Genomic DNA, 16,948 nt, shown 5'->3' with positions numbered 1-16,948 from the left:
TCATTCTCGTTCACACCTGTTGCACACAAGAGTCATAAAAGGAAGGTGTCAGGCCAAAAGAAGACAGGCTCAACCTATAAATCGAACCTGATATGTTCTTGTTTTTCTTTGTGCGGCTGAGGTATTTAAGATGGCACACCTACTGGACGCAGAGAGGAAGATGGTGTGGCTAATCGTAGGCGTCTCCTCTCTCCTGCTCCTCGCCACCTTCAGCCCTGTGGTGGCCACCACTCTTTCTTCTTCTGGTAACAACCTGCTCCTTCTTGAGCAAGTACGCCTTGCTTACCTCTGTTGATTAGTTTCCCTCCACACCACACCGTTTGAACAGTTTGTGGCCTCCAGTGCCACCCCAGAAAGAAAAATCTAGCTTAGTATTTTTTATATCTGTATATCACTGGAATTAAAGTCGTTATCAGTGTTGTACTTTTTTTAACTTTTATTAATATTTACATTAAACATGGTTTATTCACTTTATAACCATGTTTAATGTAAATATTAATAAAAGTTAAGCAGGAGACGAGACGGGTGGCCAAGGACGGGGTGGTGATACTGGCCCTGTGCAATGCGGGCTACCTCGACCTGCTCCTCAACTGGAAGGCCTCCGTCGATCGGCTCAACATCACCAACTACGTCATCGTGCCCAACGACATCAAGGCTGCTCAGGAGCTCAGCTTTCTCGGTACTCACCAACAATCCCCACTGTTTCCGGGCCGTAGCCTGTACGTTTCCACTCTTTCATTCAACATTCTCTACTTCATTGTGAATATAAAACAGGGCTTGATTGGGCGTATGACCCCACGATCGGATTGGGCGATCTGGCGTCTTCCGAAGCGGCCTCCTACCCATTCAACAAGGAGGACCCCATGTACAAGCTCTGGAATGGAGTGGTGCACAAGAAGGCGGCCTATGTGTGGAAACTGCTCTCCTTGGGCCTCGACGTCTTGGTATGTGCGCCAACTCCCGCCGTTTTCAGCAAAATGTCAGTGTGCTGCCCAACACTTTCCCCACTCATCTCTCTTTATATTGATATGTGTGAAATGGTGAAAAAATTATGTCACGGGCAGGTGACCGACGTGGACATCGTGTTCCTGAAGGACCCGCTGCCGCTGTTCTCCAACAAGACCATCGATCTCTTCTTCATCGATGACACCAAGAGCAAGACCGACGACGGACAACCGCCAAGCCTGTGCGGAGGTCGGCACGCATCACCACAGCACCCGCACACGCACACACGACTCGCGAGTCTAACTCAATCGTTGCTTGTAAATGATGACGTGGCGTGGTGGTGCTTGTCAGGCTTTTGGTTGGGGAGAAGCAACGACCACACGTTGGCTTTCGTAGCCTCGGTGCTTGAGTGTGAGCAAAAGGGCTCCAAGGAGCAGCCCTGCTTCAACAAGTGGTACCAAGACATAGCGAAAAGGGGCAGTCAGGTATATTGCACTCACAAGCGGCACACGCCCACGACACGACACTAACCCAGTGTGGCGTGTCGCTTGCAGAGCTCCGTGAGGGTGCAGGTGATGACCCGGGCAGACTTTCCTAGCGGCTACAATTACTTCCACTACTTCTGGAAGGTATCAGTTCCACACACGACACACGACACACACGAAACACACGACACACACGACACACACGCACTCACGCACGCACACCACCTCACCATGACCACTAATCAAACCTGTGACTTGTGCTCGTGCATAGACGAATGGAGATATGATACGGGAAAAGGTCAAGCCGGATCCCTACATCGTGCACGACAACTGGATCGTCGGCCACGAAAACAAGATCACCCGGTTGCGGCAGGTGCTTAGACCCACCAATGTTTCGTGTCGTGTGGCGCGTGTCGCGGTGAGTGTCGTTTCGCAGTCGTGCGAAGACTGTGTTCGTGCGTGCTCACATTGCCGCACGATGTGTGTGTGTGTGTGTGTGTGCGACGGTGCGCGTGCGAACAGCATGGCCTGTTGCTGGTGGACATAAAGGAGCTGGAGGAGAAGATGGCCGGCTTCAGCTTCAACCCCAACATCACCACGCACGACCAACTGGTCGCGTTCCATCTTTCCCAGCGCGTTGCTTCAGCTGACCGCACCACACCCGACACGCCCGACACGCCCAACCCTCCCAACACGCCCGACACGCCCGACACGCCCGACACGCCCAACACGCCCAACACGCCCGACCCTCCCAACACGCCCGACCCGCCCAACCCTTCCAACACGCCCGACCCGCCCAACACGCCCGACACGCCCAACACGCCCAGCACCCCCGACACACCTGACACACCCGCTCTGTGCTCCGACCAGGTCGACTCATCTGCGGAGTTGCCCACGCTGTACGGCGGGTACTCGATGGTCCTGGTGTGGGGCTCTCCGGCGGTGACGGTCTGCTTTGTGCTCCTCGTCGTGTGGGCGTACCAACGCCGAAGATCAGGGGGCAGCGCACCACGACCAGCGCCACTGCCACCACGGAAACCCGAACTGGACATCTAGGTGGACTCACGTGAACAGGAGCGTGTGCGGCCTTGCTTGTTGTGTCAGGCTACTTGCCATGATGTTAATTGTTGCATAACTTCACTGCTGGGAAGGTAGGTGGGAAAAAGCAGAATTCTGCTGAACCATCCTGAGCTTGAAAGGGCAACCAAGGAGTGGACACACCTCATGTGAGTTCATCATCTTGATGTAGAATGATGAACACTCAAGAGCTCCTTATCAGAATTACTAAAGAGAACCATAAAATGCAAAAACAAATTAAATGTGAGTGTAACTTGTGCTCATTTGAAATGAGAGGCCAAAAATTGTGTGAGATTTGGCATTTTCAATTTCTAGGGCAGAGGGCTGAAGGGAGATGAAGAGAGAGAGAGTGAGAGGTGAGAGGTGAGGCTAGTGGTAACCTGATCCTTCTGGCCATGGTAGGTGCACATGCAGTGAATCTCCTCCAATTTTGCCTGGGTAGCACCCCATTGAGTGGTGAATGCCACCTTTTCCTTGCTGGCGCTTCCATCCTCCATCTTCTCCTGCACCATGTCCACCACTGCTGTTGAGAAAAGAAAATCAGCAAACTGAAATCTTGGCAAATCTTGGATGTAAAATCTCATTCCATAATCCTGGGGAGGCAAGAGATTTCCTTGATGGATGACCACAGGGTGTTGTGAGATGATGTGCACCTTTGATGAGACCAGTGTCGGTCGCCAGAATTGCCCTCATCTTGAGTGCGTTTGCTGGTGGGCACAGAAGAAAAGAAGAAAAGAAGAAACAAAAATGTTGAAAATTCACTTTTTTTTCTCATTTTCGTTTTCGTTTTCGAGAGCGATGGAAGAAAGCCGAGCCGCGGCCGACCTCATAGAACAGTACTGCCCCCTCAAGTCCAACCCTCTAAAAGCCAGAGGGGGACCACCCACCAGCTTACCACGTGTCGTGTCATGTGCGTCGTGTCAGGAGAGCGGAGCCTGACGTCACTGGTGAGGTAACTGGTGATGATTAGCTGGTGGTGCTCAAGAATGGGGACTGCCACCTCAACAATCTGGCATCTGACAACAAGGAGGAAGAAGAGATTTTCAAGAGGTGCCATGGCACCAAGGAGGCAGACAACACACACTGTGTAAAGACCAGCACCCACCTCATCTTCATCCAGGATGGGGAGCACAAATTTTTTTGTAAATGTTGTCATGTACTTTGTTTTATTTTATTGGTGTACTGTACAAAGGGACAGAAGCTGGAGAAGAGGAAGAAGTGCAAGAAGAATGATGGTGATGATTCAGGTACTGAATAAATCATTTGTTTTGAAAACATTTCATATCTGAATTTCATAGATTAAGTTAATGTGATCTTTCTCCACAGGTTTTGTCTTTCACCTGAAGTTGATCTCTGATCAATCTTTGCAAGAGTTGATTGGTTTGCCGCCACTCTGTTGGTCAATTGGTTCACAAGTATGTAGATCATTTACATTGCAAATTAGGCCCACCACCATCAAGATTGAGCCCCACCACTGAGCTTCTTTTCATTCTGCTTCATTTGTGCCACTATCCAGTTGACATCTTCTTAGGTTCAATATTTTTTAATCTCTAAGAGCACTGCACAAGACATGCATGCTTGATTTTCCTGGTTTGTATTATACCTGGGTTGTTGATGGATCAGAACAGCCCATTTCTGGTTCTTCAGACAATGGGTTAGACAGTTTGCTTTATTCAAGCAAAAAGAACCAACTCTCTGTCACTGTTCTTTTGTTTGTCACCATGAATGGGCAGATTATGGGGCTCTCTTCATCTATGGTGGTGCAACAAATGATCTACAAATTGCATTTGAAGAATTGCACAAATGGAACCACTTTGAACCAACAGAGCAACACATGGGCAATGCAGGCTTTGAAGGTATGAAACCCCACACATAGCATTTGCAAAAGCAGCCAATATGTTCATTCACACAGGATGTGAACCTAATCCTCTCTCTTCACCACAAGATCTGGACTGTTGTATCAATACTTGTGAATGACACTGTTGTACAAGTAAAACAACTTTGCACAACTTGGCACAATTATTTGCCACCTTTTGTTACTACAAACAACAATGGTCGACTCCCGCTAACAATTGCCCACAAAACAGAAAGTGTCTGTGAGCCCAAAGAAAAAAAGTCGCGGGTATTCGGTGTGTGCTCTGACTCTAACATCCGCCAACGGGGAATCAGATAACCCCAGCAAGCCAAAAAAAGAGGAGTTTAGCGCAAACACACGCACACCACCCAAACACGCACAGGACGTGCGCACAGGATGGAAGACACACGAAGAAGCGGAGGAGGCAGGACGACGACGAGGGTGTACCTGGTCTTCTGCGTCCCCTTCCTCCTGCTCCTCGTCAGCTTCTACCACTTGGCCGCCGCCACCCTTTTATCCGGTTCTCCTTCACCATCGCCGTCTCCTCTCACTTCTTCTCTTCTTCCACCGGGCCTCCTCCTTCTCGAACATGTACGTGGCCACCTTCGCTCTTTGCCCTTCGCTTTCTTTCTTTTTAAAGTACGAAATTTTATTCAAATATTGAAAAAAATAACATTAATAAACAAAACAAAACGGGCTACAGGAGGCGAAACGGGTGGCCAAGGACGGGGTGGTGGTGCTGGCCCTGTGCAATGCGGGCTACCTCGACCTGCTCCTCAACTGGAAGGCCTCCGTCGATCGGCTCAACATCACCAACTACGTCATCGTGCCCAACGACATCAAGGCCGCCCAGCAGCTCAGCTTTCTCGGTACTCACCACCACGCCCGCACGACCTCTCCTGTCCAACAATTCCAATTACAATTGTTGTTTGGTTCTCTGTTTTATTTTACGCAGGAATCGATTGGGCGTACGACCCCGCAATCGGGTTGGGCGATCTGGCGTCCTCCGAAGCGGCCCGCTACACGACCGACAAGAAGGACCCCATGCACCAGAGCTGGAACCAGGTGGTGCACAAGAAGGCGGCCAACGTGCGGGCCATCATCGCCACGGGCCTCAACGTCTTGGTATGTGTGCAATGCGCGATCGACGATGCCAGCTCGACCGCCACCTTAAAGCGGGCGTGGTGACGGTCCCGATTGTATGTGCAGGTGACGGACGTGGACATCGTGTTCATGAAGGACCCGCTGCCGCTGTTCGTCAACAAGACTGTCGATCTCTTCTTCATCAACGACGACATGCGCAAGGGTGGACAGCAAGCGCTGTGCGGAGGTCCACTCAACCTCCCGCACGCACACACCGCACACACCGCACACACCGCACACGCGACATTCGTGCAGGAACTGATGGAATGACGTGGCGTGGTGGTGGTGGTGATGACCAGGCTTTTGGCTGGGGCGAAGCAATGAACACACGATGGCGTTCATCGACTCGGTGCAGCGGTGCGAGCAAAAAGGAATCAAGGAGCAGCCCTGCTTCAACAAGTGGCACGACAAGATAAGACGACAGAGAAACGAGGTACTTCCCCCGCCGCCGCCGCCAAACGACACAGACAACACACAGACAACACACGGCACACAGAAATTACTCATGTCCGCTTGCAGAGTGTCACAGTGCAGGTGATGCCCATGGACGACTTTCCCAGTGGCTACTATTACTTCCACGAGTTCTGGAAGGTTTGCTTTCTTCCTTTTCATTGCATCACTACACGCAACGCAGACTAGACACAACGACGCGACGCAACGCAACGCAACGCAACGCAACGCGGCCATATTACGAAACATTGTAGTGGTTCTGATCATGTTGTACACTGCGCGCGCGCACATGCAGACAACGAGCGACGGAGTACGGGTCAAGGTCAGGCCAGACCCCTACATTGTGCACAACAACTGGATCGTCGGCCACGAAAACAAGATCGCGCGGTTCCTCCAGGTACACGCCCGTGCCGCCCACGCGTGCCGTGTGCCGTGTGTGCCGTGTGTGCCGTGTGGTATGCGTTCGGTGATGCTCAGGCGTGTGCGTACGCGTGTGTGCGAGCAGCATGGCCTGTTGATGGTGCGAACGAGCGAACTGGCGGAGAAGATGGCCAACTTCAGCTTCAACCCCAACATCACCACGCACGACCAACTGGTCGCGTTCCATCTACAACAGCGCGTTGGCGATGTCGATCGCGTGCACGATGTCTTGTCCGCGATCCTCGCCGGCAACGCCGACCACGTCGTCGTGCCCCAGGCGTCGCCCACAGTGCCCAACGCGTACTTGGCGGTCCTGGTGTGGAGCTGTCCGGCCACCCTCTGCCTTGTACTCCTGGTCTGGGTGCGCCAACGCCGACGATTGTGCCACCCCACGATCGTGGCCACTTGATCAAGAGCCTCCAGCGAGAAGAATGTAGAACTACGAGATGGTGTGTTTATATAAACATGTCGTTCATCTGTCGTCTCATCGGGAATAAAAAGTCGTATGATTTGTAATGGATCTGGAAATTTCACAAGCACTCCGGAGATATCTTCACTCCGTATGTCCGAAGCGGACGTTATTTCTGTTGCGTCAACCCACTCGGCGCGCCGATCTCGTGGACCTTCTTGATTTCCCGCTCTCTCGTTTTTCGCATCCCGCGCCGCCTTGTGAGCTTGGAAGCATTTGCTCTGCGCGACACTGCGATTGATTGATATCTACGTTCGGAAGAGGGCATTCTTCTTCGACATTTTTCTGAACAAAACCTGAATCGATCACCTGCTAATTTCTTGTTCGCTTCATTCGCACAACCATCAACATGGGTGACGTACGTAGTGACATCTCTGCAATCTGCTTGATTTAGTGTTTATTTTATTTTATTTGCCTCTTTTTCTTTATCTATTATCTTTCGTTGCATGTCGCATCACAACGCTGCGCATCATCCTCTCGCACTCTCTTCCACTTCGTCTTCGTGGGCTGTGAGCAATTTATTTCCCCTTTTTACTTCTCTTTTGAGATGGAGAAAAACGGCTTTGATTGATGATGATGTTTTTTCTTTCTACACGCGCAGTACGAGATGAAAAACATGCGATCATCCGATTCGGACATCGAGAGCGGCGGCGAGCCCGCGGCCGATGAGGAATCGACGGCCGAGCTGAACGACTTCTTCAGCCAGGTGGAGGAGATCAAGGAGGCCATGGCCCAGATCACCGAAAATATCGCCACCATGAAGGGCCTCTACTCCAAGCTCCTCACCGCCACCTCCACAGAAGACGCCCAAGGTACGACACCTCTCACACTCGAGCTCGTGTCGTGTGCGGTGTCGTGAGCCTGTCTTTTGTGACGCACGACACGCGCTAACCGCACACGATGACACACGCACGCACTACCGCACACGCACGTAGAGCTACGGCAGGAGGTGGGCGAAGTGCGATCGTCGACGGACAAGATAGCACAGCAGATGCGCATAAAGATGAAGAAGATGCGAAAGGAGAACGACGACTTTGAGAAGTCGCACGACAACGACCCCTCGCTCGTCAAGGTAGACCACACCCGCGTGTGGTGGCAGTGTGTCGTCGTGTGTGTCTGTGTGTGCGTGCGTGCGTCTGTGTGTGTGTGCGTGCGTCTGTGTGTGTGCGTGTGTGTGGTGGCAGTGTGTGTGTCGTGTGTGTGTCGTGTGTGTGTCGTTTGTGTCGTGATGGCGTTGGTGGCTGACGCGCCGAACCTCAACAGATTCGAAGCAACATGCACGGCACGCTGGTGCGAAAGTTCCTGGATCTCATGCAGGAGTACCAGGCCATGCTCACCAAGTACGACAAGAAGTTCCGCGACAAGGCCTACAAGGAGGTCCAGATCGGTACGCACACCGCCATCAACATACCACATACACACAGGGCAGGAATAATGTTTTTGTGTGTGCGTCGTGTGTCGTGTCGTGTGTGTGCGTCGTGTGTGTGTCGTGTGTGCAGTGGCGCCGGACGCGTCGCCGGAGGACATTGATGAGGTGCTGGAGTCGGGCGAGGAGGCCATATTCCAGAAGCACATCATGGAGGACCGGAAGCACGCCAAGGCCAAGCAGACGCTCGACTACCTCAAGGAGAAGCACAACGATCTGCTCGCCCTCGAAAAGTCCATCACCGAACTCAACCAGGTACCCACCGCACGCACACACCACCGCACACGCGCACCACCGCACACGCACATATGATGCTAACTGAGCCACGTGCGTGGTGGTTTGCAGTTGTTCATGGACATGGCGATTCTCGTCGAGACGCAAGGCGACCTGATCGATCAGATCGAGTTCTCGGTGATGAACTCCAAGGCCTTCACCGAGAAGGCTGTGGTGACCCTCCAGGAGACCGCCAAGATCGTCACCAACACGAGAAAGGTACGTTGTTCACATTCCGCTATATTCGCTCAACATATACATATGCATATGTTGGCTGTGTGTGATGCGTGTGCTAACTCGACGACACACGACACACGACACACGCCAACAGAAAAAAGTGTGCATCGTCATCACGGTGATTCTGATCATCCTCCTGATCGTGGTGGTGATCGCCGTCGTGTCGGGTGTCATCCCGCCCCTCGTCAGCAGCGGTTGAGGGACGACCGCCACCATCGCCACCACCACCACCACCAACCACATCACCACCAACACGACGAGGGCTGAGGGGCACCGAGAGCGGTTCGTACGACGGAAGAGATAAAGAAAGAGAGAGGAAGAGATCCTGGAAGAGATGAAGAAGAAGCACAACATCAAGAAGAAGACGACGAACACAACAACAGCAGCAGCAAGCCACATGACGATGATGGTGCTGGGGATGAAGGTGGAACACAAGTAGTTGAAGAAGAAGAAGGTAGAAGAGAGGGATTTGGGAACTTCTTCTTTGATTACAAGAGAGAGAACAACAAGAGGGGAGGATCATGAGACCAGTTGAAGGGCCAGCACATGAGGGGTGACGTCAGCATCATGCTGCTTCGGGTTAACCAACTTCAACCACAGAGCAGCAGAATCGACAGTCTGTTGGCAGAGGGATGGATGATGTGGGTGCCCAGTCCAAGTTCAACTTTGCTGCGTTTGTGGATGACGAGGACGATGATGAACATCATGATCTGATATCGGCAGCGATTGCGGTCCATGGCGAGGGCATGGTGGATGATTTTCACGACCCCTTCCTGCAACGCGACGAATCGAAGGAGGCGAGCCACGATTGGGAGCTGGAGGAAAATCACCCCGCTCCATTCGATGACACGGAAAATCGCGATTACAAAGAGTGCAATGACGACTACGACGACCATCGACCATCCTCATCCCTCCTGCACGTCAGTGGCGGTGCACAACACAACAAAAACAAGATGAAGACAACATTGCATGATGATGACGACATTATGCCAACAAAACTCAGCGATGACGGGCTCGATGCGATCGGCGAGGAGATCAAAGAGAGGAGCGCACGGGAGGAGAAGCGGCTCAAGTACCGCCAGACGATGGTCTACTGCGGGACCTACGTCGCCCAGGGCATGGCCGGCGGCTGCATCGGCCCCACCCTCCTCCTACTCGCCGCCAACACCTCCTCCACCGTCGACGACATGGGCCTCATCTTCACCCTCCGCGGCGTACGTCACCACACACGACACGACACGACACGACACGACACGACACGACACGACACGACACGACACGACACGACACGACACACACACCATCGCACACGCCGCGCGACGCACACACGGCACACGACACGCACAGTTGGGCTGGATTTTGGGGTCGCTGTGTGCGGGCCGGCTGTACGAGTCGACGGGCAAGCGGTCGCACGCGGTGCTGTTCGGGTCGACGATGACGATGGCCGCCTTCCTCTTCGTCTTCCCGTTCGCCCGTTCGCTCTGGCTCCTGCTCGCGCTGCAGGCCGTCAACGCCTTCTTCGCCTCCTTCAACGACGTCGGCGCCAACACCCTCATGTTCCAGGTCTGGCAGCGCCAGGTCGCCCCCTACATGCAGTTCCTCCACTTCTCCTACGGCGTCGGTACCGCACCGCTGCTGTCAACCCCCCCTCTCTTCTCTCTTCTTCTCTCTTCTTCTCTGACCGTGTTGCGTGTGTGTGTCGTGTGTCGTGCGCGTGCGTCGTGTGCGTGTGTCGTGTGTGTGGTGGTAGGGTCGACGTCGGCCCCGGCCATTATTGCGCTGGTGCTGCTCGTGGCCCCGTCGGACGCGCAGCTCCTCTGGTGAGCACCACACACACACGCACACACACACACGACACGGCGCACGCACACACGCACACACACGATGACACCGTAGTGATGGTGGTGCGGTGGCGCTGAGCTGACTCGATAACGTTCATTTGGTTGGGCCGTGGCGGTGAGGTGGACATCATCATTAGGTGCTACTGGGTGCTGGGCTTTCTGGTGATGCTGCCCTCCTTCTTCGCGCTCGCGGTGCCCAGCCCCGCCCCGATCGCCGCCGCCCCGGCGCCCGACAGCGACGCCACCCGCAACAGTGCGTCTTTGCGCCACACAGCCTCTCCACTCGTAGTCCTGCCTGCCCGACTCACGTGTGTGCCGTGTGCCGTGTGTCGTGTGTGCCGTGTGTGCGTGTCGTGCGGCCAGATGGAAGCCAGGACGCGCCCAAGTGGCTGGGCTACCTCATCATCTTCCTCACCGCGTTCTCCCTCTTCACCGTACGTCCTCTCCCTCTCTCGTGTGTGTGTGTGTGTCGTGTGTGTGTCGTGTGTGTGTGGTGTGTGGTTGCCACCAACACGCGCGCGCGCGCGCGCACACACACACACACGTGTTGGTGTTGTGAACGAATCCTAATTGTGCGTGTGTGCGTTGCGTGCGGTGCGTGCAGTACGTGGGTATCGAGATCGCGTACGGCGGGTGGATCTTCACGTACGCCGTGAACGAGTTCCACATGGGCGAGACCGAAGCCGACTACCTCTCCTCGGCCTTCTGGCTCGCCATCACCATCGGACGACTCCTCGCAGGTAACCAACCCTTGCCCGTTTACTCGCAATCAAGCACACGACACACACACGACACACGACACACACACGACACACGACACTCACCACACGACACACGCCTGCAGTGCCGCTGGCGACGCGGTTCAGTTCGCGGTCGATGCTGCTGACGGACCACATCGGATCGACCCTGGCCATCATCCTGGCCATCGTCGTCGTGCCCTTCAAGAACAACTTCGTACCGCGTCTCCCCCGCCTCCCCGTCCAGCCTCAATCGCAACCCAAAACTGATTGTGTCGTGTGTCGTGTGGTTACGCGTGTCGCGTGTACAAGTCCCTGTGGGTGGTCACGCTGCTGTACGGCGTCTTCATGGCCTCGATCTACGCGCTGGTGTTCAGTTTCCCATATCAGCTGGGCGTCGCCATCACCAGCCGCGCCTCCAGTCTCCTCGTCGGTACGCTCCACCGCACACGTCACACACGACACGCACGACACACGCACGACACACACACACACGACACACGACGTGCGAGGTGGCACTCACTTTGCACGCAACGCACAGTGGGGTCGAGCCTGGGCGCGATGCTGGTGCCGATGGGCGCCGGGTTCATCTTCAACAAGATCGCGTCGTCGCTGCTCATGTGGACCATCCTGGCGGGCAACCTCGTGCTGCTGGCCGTCTACGCCCTGCTCGCCCTCTTCCTCCCGCGCTGCATGGGCATCACCGTCACCGCACACGCCGCCGGCGCCACCGCAGCAATCAACGACGACGACGACGACGACGACGAAGTGGCGCAGATGATGAAGATGGTGGACGAAGGAGATGATGAAGATGAAGGTCATCGTGCATCGCGACGAAAAGCCCACCAGCAGGGCAAAGGCGCCTTCGAGCTGGTGCCCCTTGGAGTTGGTGGGGATGATGACCACCCATAAAGACACATGAAGAGAAGTGTGTGTGTGTGTTTAAATGAGAATATTGTAGAAGAGGGATCAGGGAAGCTGGTGCGACGCTGGGGAGAGCAGCGCCGAGCGTTTGGCGTAGCGGGTGAGGAAGAGCAGCGCGTTGGGGGTCATCCCTGGTATGCGCGACGCCGCTCCTGTTTGTTGGCAGTGGAGAAATATTGAGAACACGCGACACGACACACGACACACGCCACACGACACGACACCACACACATGAAGAAATTTGGTGGTGATGGTAAAGGTTTACCGAGAGTGGTGGGCCGGGCGGCGGCGAGCTTCTGTCGTTCCTCGATGGAGAGCGAAGCCATCTCGGAGTAGTCGAGGTCCGCCGGAAGGACGAGGCTCTCCTCCTTCTTGAACGCCGCAATCTCCGCCTCCTGCTGCTTCAAGTACGCACTGCGCGCAGCGTGCCGCGAAAACGGTTGCGCGATCAGTCATCCAGCGTGTGTGCGTGTGTGCGTGCGTGCGTGTGCGTGTGTGCGTGTGTGCGGTCGTTTTGAGTGAAGCTGTGGAACACACACCTGTACTGAGCCTCGACCTCCAGGTGCCACGCCGTTGTTTCGCCAACCGACACATAGCGCTCCGGCCAGAGCTGCACGTGTGTGGCCGCACGAGAAGAGATCAACATTAATGCAACAACCACCACCAACCAACAACCACAACAAACTAAAAGGCGCGAATTGTTGATAGCGCGGAGAACTACCTGAGCGAGCTGTGCGAGGGTGACCTTGTAGTGGGCGATCATGTCCCACGCGCTCCGTTTGCGGCCGTCGCGCGGGGCGGGCAGGCCGCGTCGGGCCCACTCCTGGGCGGCCTCGGTGTGGTCCCGGAGGGCCGACTTGAGCGTGTCCACCTCCTGCTTGCGCGCCTCGTACCGCGCGAAGCGGTGCTGCGATACGGCGCCCACGCCCTGCGCGCGCTCCGTCAATCGGAAGTCGGCGTTGTCGACTCGCAGCGACAGCCTGTACTCCGCCCGCGACGTGAACATTCGATAGGGCTCCTGCCGCCGCATCACCACACATCATCAATCGCTACACACGACGCGACGCAACACGACACACACACGACACGACACAACCAACGACACGACCAACGACACGACACAGTGAATGGAGGGCGTGGAGGAGTACCTTGGTGCCTACGGTGACGAGGTCGTCGATGAGTACGCCGATGTAGGCGTCGGCGCGGTCGAGAATAAATGGGTCCGCGCCCTTGACCGCCAGCGCAGCGTTGATGCCCGCCATAATACCCTGCGCCGCCGCTTCCTCATAGCTGTAAATAAATAAATACATATGTACATATATTACAAGACATTGTATGTCCACATATCATTTAGATATATTAATATATCATGAATATATGGAAGAAAGATCGAACAAATATGAGGTGGAATGGAAGCAGTACCCGGTGGTGCCGTTGATCTGTCCGGCAAAGTACAAGCCGCCTATGCGCCTCGTCTCCAGCGTTGGTCGCAGCTCCCGCGGGTCGACGTAGTCGTACTCGACGGCATAGCCCGGCCGAATCATGTGCACCTTCTCCAGGCCCGGAATGCTACGCACCATCTACACACGCATCGCCGCACCACCGCAAGTCAACACAAGCAAAACACATGCCACTCTTGTGTGCGCGTGTGCGCGTGTGCGCGTGCGTGTGTGCGCGTGTGCGGACGACGTACGTCGAGCTGAATGTCCTCGGGCAGGGAGATGGAGATGCCGTTCGGGTAAACGACGTCCGTATCGAGCCCTGCATCAGGGGGGCGGTGATTGTGTTCGTTCCGTTCGTGATGGCTTTTAGCGTCGTTTCGCACGTGGGTGGCAGCGTGGCGGGAGTGTACCTTCGGGCTCGAGAAAGACCTGATGCCGGTCTTTGTCGGCAAACCGCTCGACCTTGACTTCGATGGAGGGACAGTAGCGCGGACCCAGACCCTTTCCCTGTCCTGAAAAGGCGGAAGAGTTGGACTTGCAACACACACACGACACATACGACACACACACACGCACACACACGATCGTACCTGATTCGAAGGTGGGGCAGAGGTGGATGTTGTCGCGAATGATCTTATGCGTTCGCTCGGTGGTGTAGGTCATGTGGCACACCTGCAACACACACGACACACACGAGAGGACGTGTGTGAATTCGGTTGCGTGGTGCTTGCATGGGATGATGGGCTGAGCTTACTCTTTGCTGGTCCTCAAGCGCGACCTTGTCGTGGAGGAAGGAGAAGGGCACGGGCGGCTTGTCGCCTTCCTGCACCTCCAGCTTCGAGTAGTCGATCGTCGTACCCAGCAACCGCGGCGGCGTGCCCGTCTTCAGCCTGCACGTCCATTCATTCGGTCAAGAGCCGAGTGTGGCGATGAGCACAACGTTCATCTCTCTCTCTCTCTCTCTTTCTGCGTGCGTGCCTGGCGACGGGGAAGCCGGCATCGCGGAGCGTCTTGGCGAGGCCCACCGACGCCGCGTCGCCGAACCGGCCCGCCGTGAACTGCTTCTGCCCTGAGTCGACGGTTGAAGAAAAAAACACCCACAGTCAGACGGCAGCTGGCAAGGCCTCAAAGACGGCGATGAGGTGCCCAAAGCGAAAGATCGATCTGCGTAGTGAGTGGAGTACCCAGGTGGATGAGGCCGCCCAGGAAGGTGCCGGTGGTGATGACGACCTTGGGCGCGCGCACCTGCTCGCCGGAGCCGAGGAGGACGCCTTCGACGGTGGCGCCGTCGGGCGAGAGGAGCAGGTCCTCCACGGAGGCCTCGGCGATGTCGAGGCCGGGCGTCGACTCGAGCGTGTGGCGCATGGCCTTGCGGTAGAGCTCGCGGTCGGCCTGGGCTCGCGGGCCGTGCACGGCAGGGCCGCGAGAACGATTGAGAATGCGAAACTGGATGCCGGCGACGTCGATGGTCTTGCCCATCAGGCCGTCCAGGGCGTCAATCTCGCGGACCAACTGGCCCTTGCCTATGCCGCCTATCGATGGGTTGCACGACATGACGCCGATGCTGTCGATTTTGTGCGTGATGAGGAGCGTTCTGGCGCCCACCCTTGCCGAGGCGGCACAGGCCTCGCAGCCCGCATGCCCACCACCGACTACGATGACATCGTAGGCCGACGATCGTAGGCCCGCCGCGGCCGAGGACCAGCCTCGCCGCCAGCATGGCATAGCGTGATGTGCAAGGGAGAAAGAAGAGGCTGCATGGCGAAGCGAAAGCGAGGTGGCGGCTTTCACATGAGAGCCATGTGCCGTGCGTCGGAGCAGCATCTCCTCCCTCAATCGTTTGAATTAGTGGAAATCGAGATTTGATCCACTACGCGCATGACGTCAGCATGAAAGGAGAGAAAACGATTAAAAATCAAATTCGCATTTAAGGAGGCGGTTGGTACAACAAGGGAGTGCGTGGATCGCGTGCCCAGACTTTGTTGGCGTGGCCTTGGTTGATTTCTCAGATAGAACAGAAGAATTAGAGCGTAGAAGATCATCATGTCGTACGATCGTGCCATCACCGTCTTCTCGCCCGATGGACACTTGTTCCAGGTCGAGTATGCTCTCGAGGCAGTCAGAAAGGGAACCACTGCTGTACGTCCACCATATCCATGTCGAATCTGAGCGATCGCTGCTGCAGTGCATCGTAGGCGCGTGCCTTTGGGGGGGCAATCAATCAATGCAGCACATGGTCTAATTCAAAAGGCTGATTTTAATCATCGTCAGGTGGGCGTGAGGGGCAAGTCCATCCTCGTGCTGGGTGTGGAGAAGAAGTCTGTGCCCAAGCTGCAGGATCCCCGCACGGTGCGCAAGATCGTGCAGCTAGATGATCACATCTCGCTCGCCTTTGCCGGATTGACGGCCGATGCACGCGTCCTCATCAACAAGGCACGACTCGAGTGCCAGAGCTACTCGCTCACCATCGAAGAGCCCGTGTCCGTCGAGTACGTCGCCAAGTACATCGCTGGCGTTCAGCAGGTACCCGCCCCTCTCGTTGCGCGCTTCAGATTTCTCGAGTGCACCGCCATCGTTTGAGCTCAATCGGAAGCGCTAATCCCTGTTCTCCCCATCATCACTCTACACACATAGAAATACACACAAAGCGGTGGCGTGCGACCATTCGGTATCTCCACGCTCGTGATCGGTTTCGACGACGGCAAGCCACGCCTCTTCCAGACCGATCCCTCTGGCACTCACGCCGAGTGGAAGGTACGCTCATTGTCACACTCACTCCCTATCAATCGCTCGCGTTGGTGAATTGGTGCTTACGCCGTGACCTCCTTTGTTTGTTGGTTTGTTTGTTCGTTCGCATTGTGCAGGCCAACGCTACTGGTCGTAACTCCAAGACGGTGAGAGAGTTCTTGGAGAAGAACTATCAGGATGGCATGAGCGATGATGAAGCGATCAAGCTTGCCATCAAGGCCCTGCTCGAGGTGCGCCAACACCGCACAACACACCACACACACCAACACGCACACCCTGTTCTGACCTGCGTTGTGCACATCACATCTAGACTGTCGAGGGAACGAGCAAGAACCTGGACATTGCGGTGATGCGTTCCGATAAGAAGCTGACCTTCTTGCCCGATGAGGAGGTGGACAAGGTCGTGAAGGTCATCGAGGAAGAGAAGGAAGAGCAGAAGGCCAAGCCCAAGCAGCAGCAGTGAGCAAGTCTTGTGT

The 16,948-nt window shown here is 55.4% G+C and overlaps 6 protein-coding genes across 6 annotated transcripts; 5 read left to right on the top strand and 1 right to left on the bottom strand.

Moving 5' to 3' along the window:
* Positions 1-160: 160 nt before the first annotated feature.
* ACA1_174550 (uncharacterized protein) lies at positions 161-2,486 on the top strand (the record flags this gene model as incomplete). Its single annotated transcript, XM_004356641.1, has 8 exons — positions 161-271; positions 514-679; positions 775-944; positions 1,065-1,194; positions 1,342-1,430; positions 1,500-1,574; positions 1,702-1,803; positions 1,953-2,486. The coding sequence occupies 8 exons, from the start codon at positions 161-163 to the stop codon at positions 2,484-2,486; spliced, it is 1,377 nt and encodes a 458-aa protein (XP_004356694.1).
* Positions 2,487-4,951: 2,465 nt separating this feature from the next.
* On the top strand, positions 4,952-6,784 carry ACA1_174540 (fucosylgalactoside 3-alpha-galactosyltransferase; the record flags this gene model as incomplete). Its single annotated transcript, XM_004356640.1, has 8 exons — positions 4,952-4,957; positions 5,066-5,231; positions 5,318-5,487; positions 5,572-5,692; positions 5,805-5,938; positions 6,040-6,096; positions 6,251-6,352; positions 6,461-6,784. The coding sequence occupies 8 exons, from the start codon at positions 4,952-4,954 to the stop codon at positions 6,782-6,784; spliced, it is 1,080 nt and encodes a 359-aa protein (XP_004356693.1).
* Positions 6,785-7,193: 409 nt separating this feature from the next.
* On the top strand, positions 7,194-8,979 carry ACA1_174530 (syntaxin protein, putative; the record flags this gene model as incomplete). Its single annotated transcript, XM_004356639.1, has 7 exons — positions 7,194-7,202; positions 7,446-7,656; positions 7,780-7,916; positions 8,108-8,231; positions 8,344-8,525; positions 8,616-8,762; positions 8,875-8,979. 7 exons carry the CDS (start codon positions 7,194-7,196, stop codon positions 8,977-8,979), a joined length of 915 nt encoding a protein of 304 aa, XP_004356692.1.
* A 433-nt stretch (positions 8,980-9,412) lies between these two features.
* On the top strand, positions 9,413-12,270 carry ACA1_174520 (transporter, major facilitator subfamily protein; the record flags this gene model as incomplete). Its single annotated transcript, XM_004356638.1, has 9 exons — positions 9,413-9,994; positions 10,128-10,401; positions 10,531-10,600; positions 10,759-10,874; positions 10,985-11,055; positions 11,226-11,361; positions 11,466-11,575; positions 11,671-11,791; positions 11,900-12,270. The coding sequence occupies 9 exons, from the start codon at positions 9,413-9,415 to the stop codon at positions 12,268-12,270; spliced, it is 1,851 nt and encodes a 616-aa protein (XP_004356691.1).
* Positions 12,271-12,327: 57 nt separating this feature from the next.
* Positions 12,328-15,449, bottom strand: ACA1_174510 (tRNA uridine 5carboxymethylaminomethyl modification enzyme GidA, putative; the record flags this gene model as incomplete). The annotated part of the gene is made up of 13 exons (XM_004356637.1): positions 12,328-12,434; positions 12,548-12,696; positions 12,822-12,892; positions 13,004-13,300; positions 13,431-13,572; positions 13,705-13,862; positions 13,976-14,043; positions 14,135-14,236; positions 14,315-14,396; positions 14,479-14,607; positions 14,711-14,793; positions 14,909-14,969; positions 14,994-15,449. 13 exons carry the CDS (start codon positions 15,447-15,449, stop codon positions 12,328-12,330), a joined length of 1,905 nt encoding a protein of 634 aa, XP_004356690.1.
* A 318-nt stretch (positions 15,450-15,767) lies between these two features.
* ACA1_174500 (proteasome endopeptidase complex, archaeal, alpha subunit) lies at positions 15,768-16,935 on the top strand (the record flags this gene model as incomplete). The annotated part of the gene is made up of 5 exons (XM_004356636.1): positions 15,768-15,863; positions 15,996-16,247; positions 16,359-16,478; positions 16,589-16,702; positions 16,783-16,935. The coding sequence occupies 5 exons, from the start codon at positions 15,768-15,770 to the stop codon at positions 16,933-16,935; spliced, it is 735 nt and encodes a 244-aa protein (XP_004356689.1).
* Between the last annotated feature and the right edge of the window lie 13 nt (positions 16,936-16,948).

This window comes from Acanthamoeba castellanii, assembly GCF_000313135.1.
Source record: "Acanthamoeba castellanii str. Neff unplaced genomic scaffold scf7180000084741, whole genome shotgun sequence".
NCBI classification, from domain to species: Eukaryota; Discosea; order Longamoebia; family Acanthamoebidae; genus Acanthamoeba; species Acanthamoeba castellanii.
This window is presented reverse-complemented; position numbering and strand designations above follow the sequence as displayed.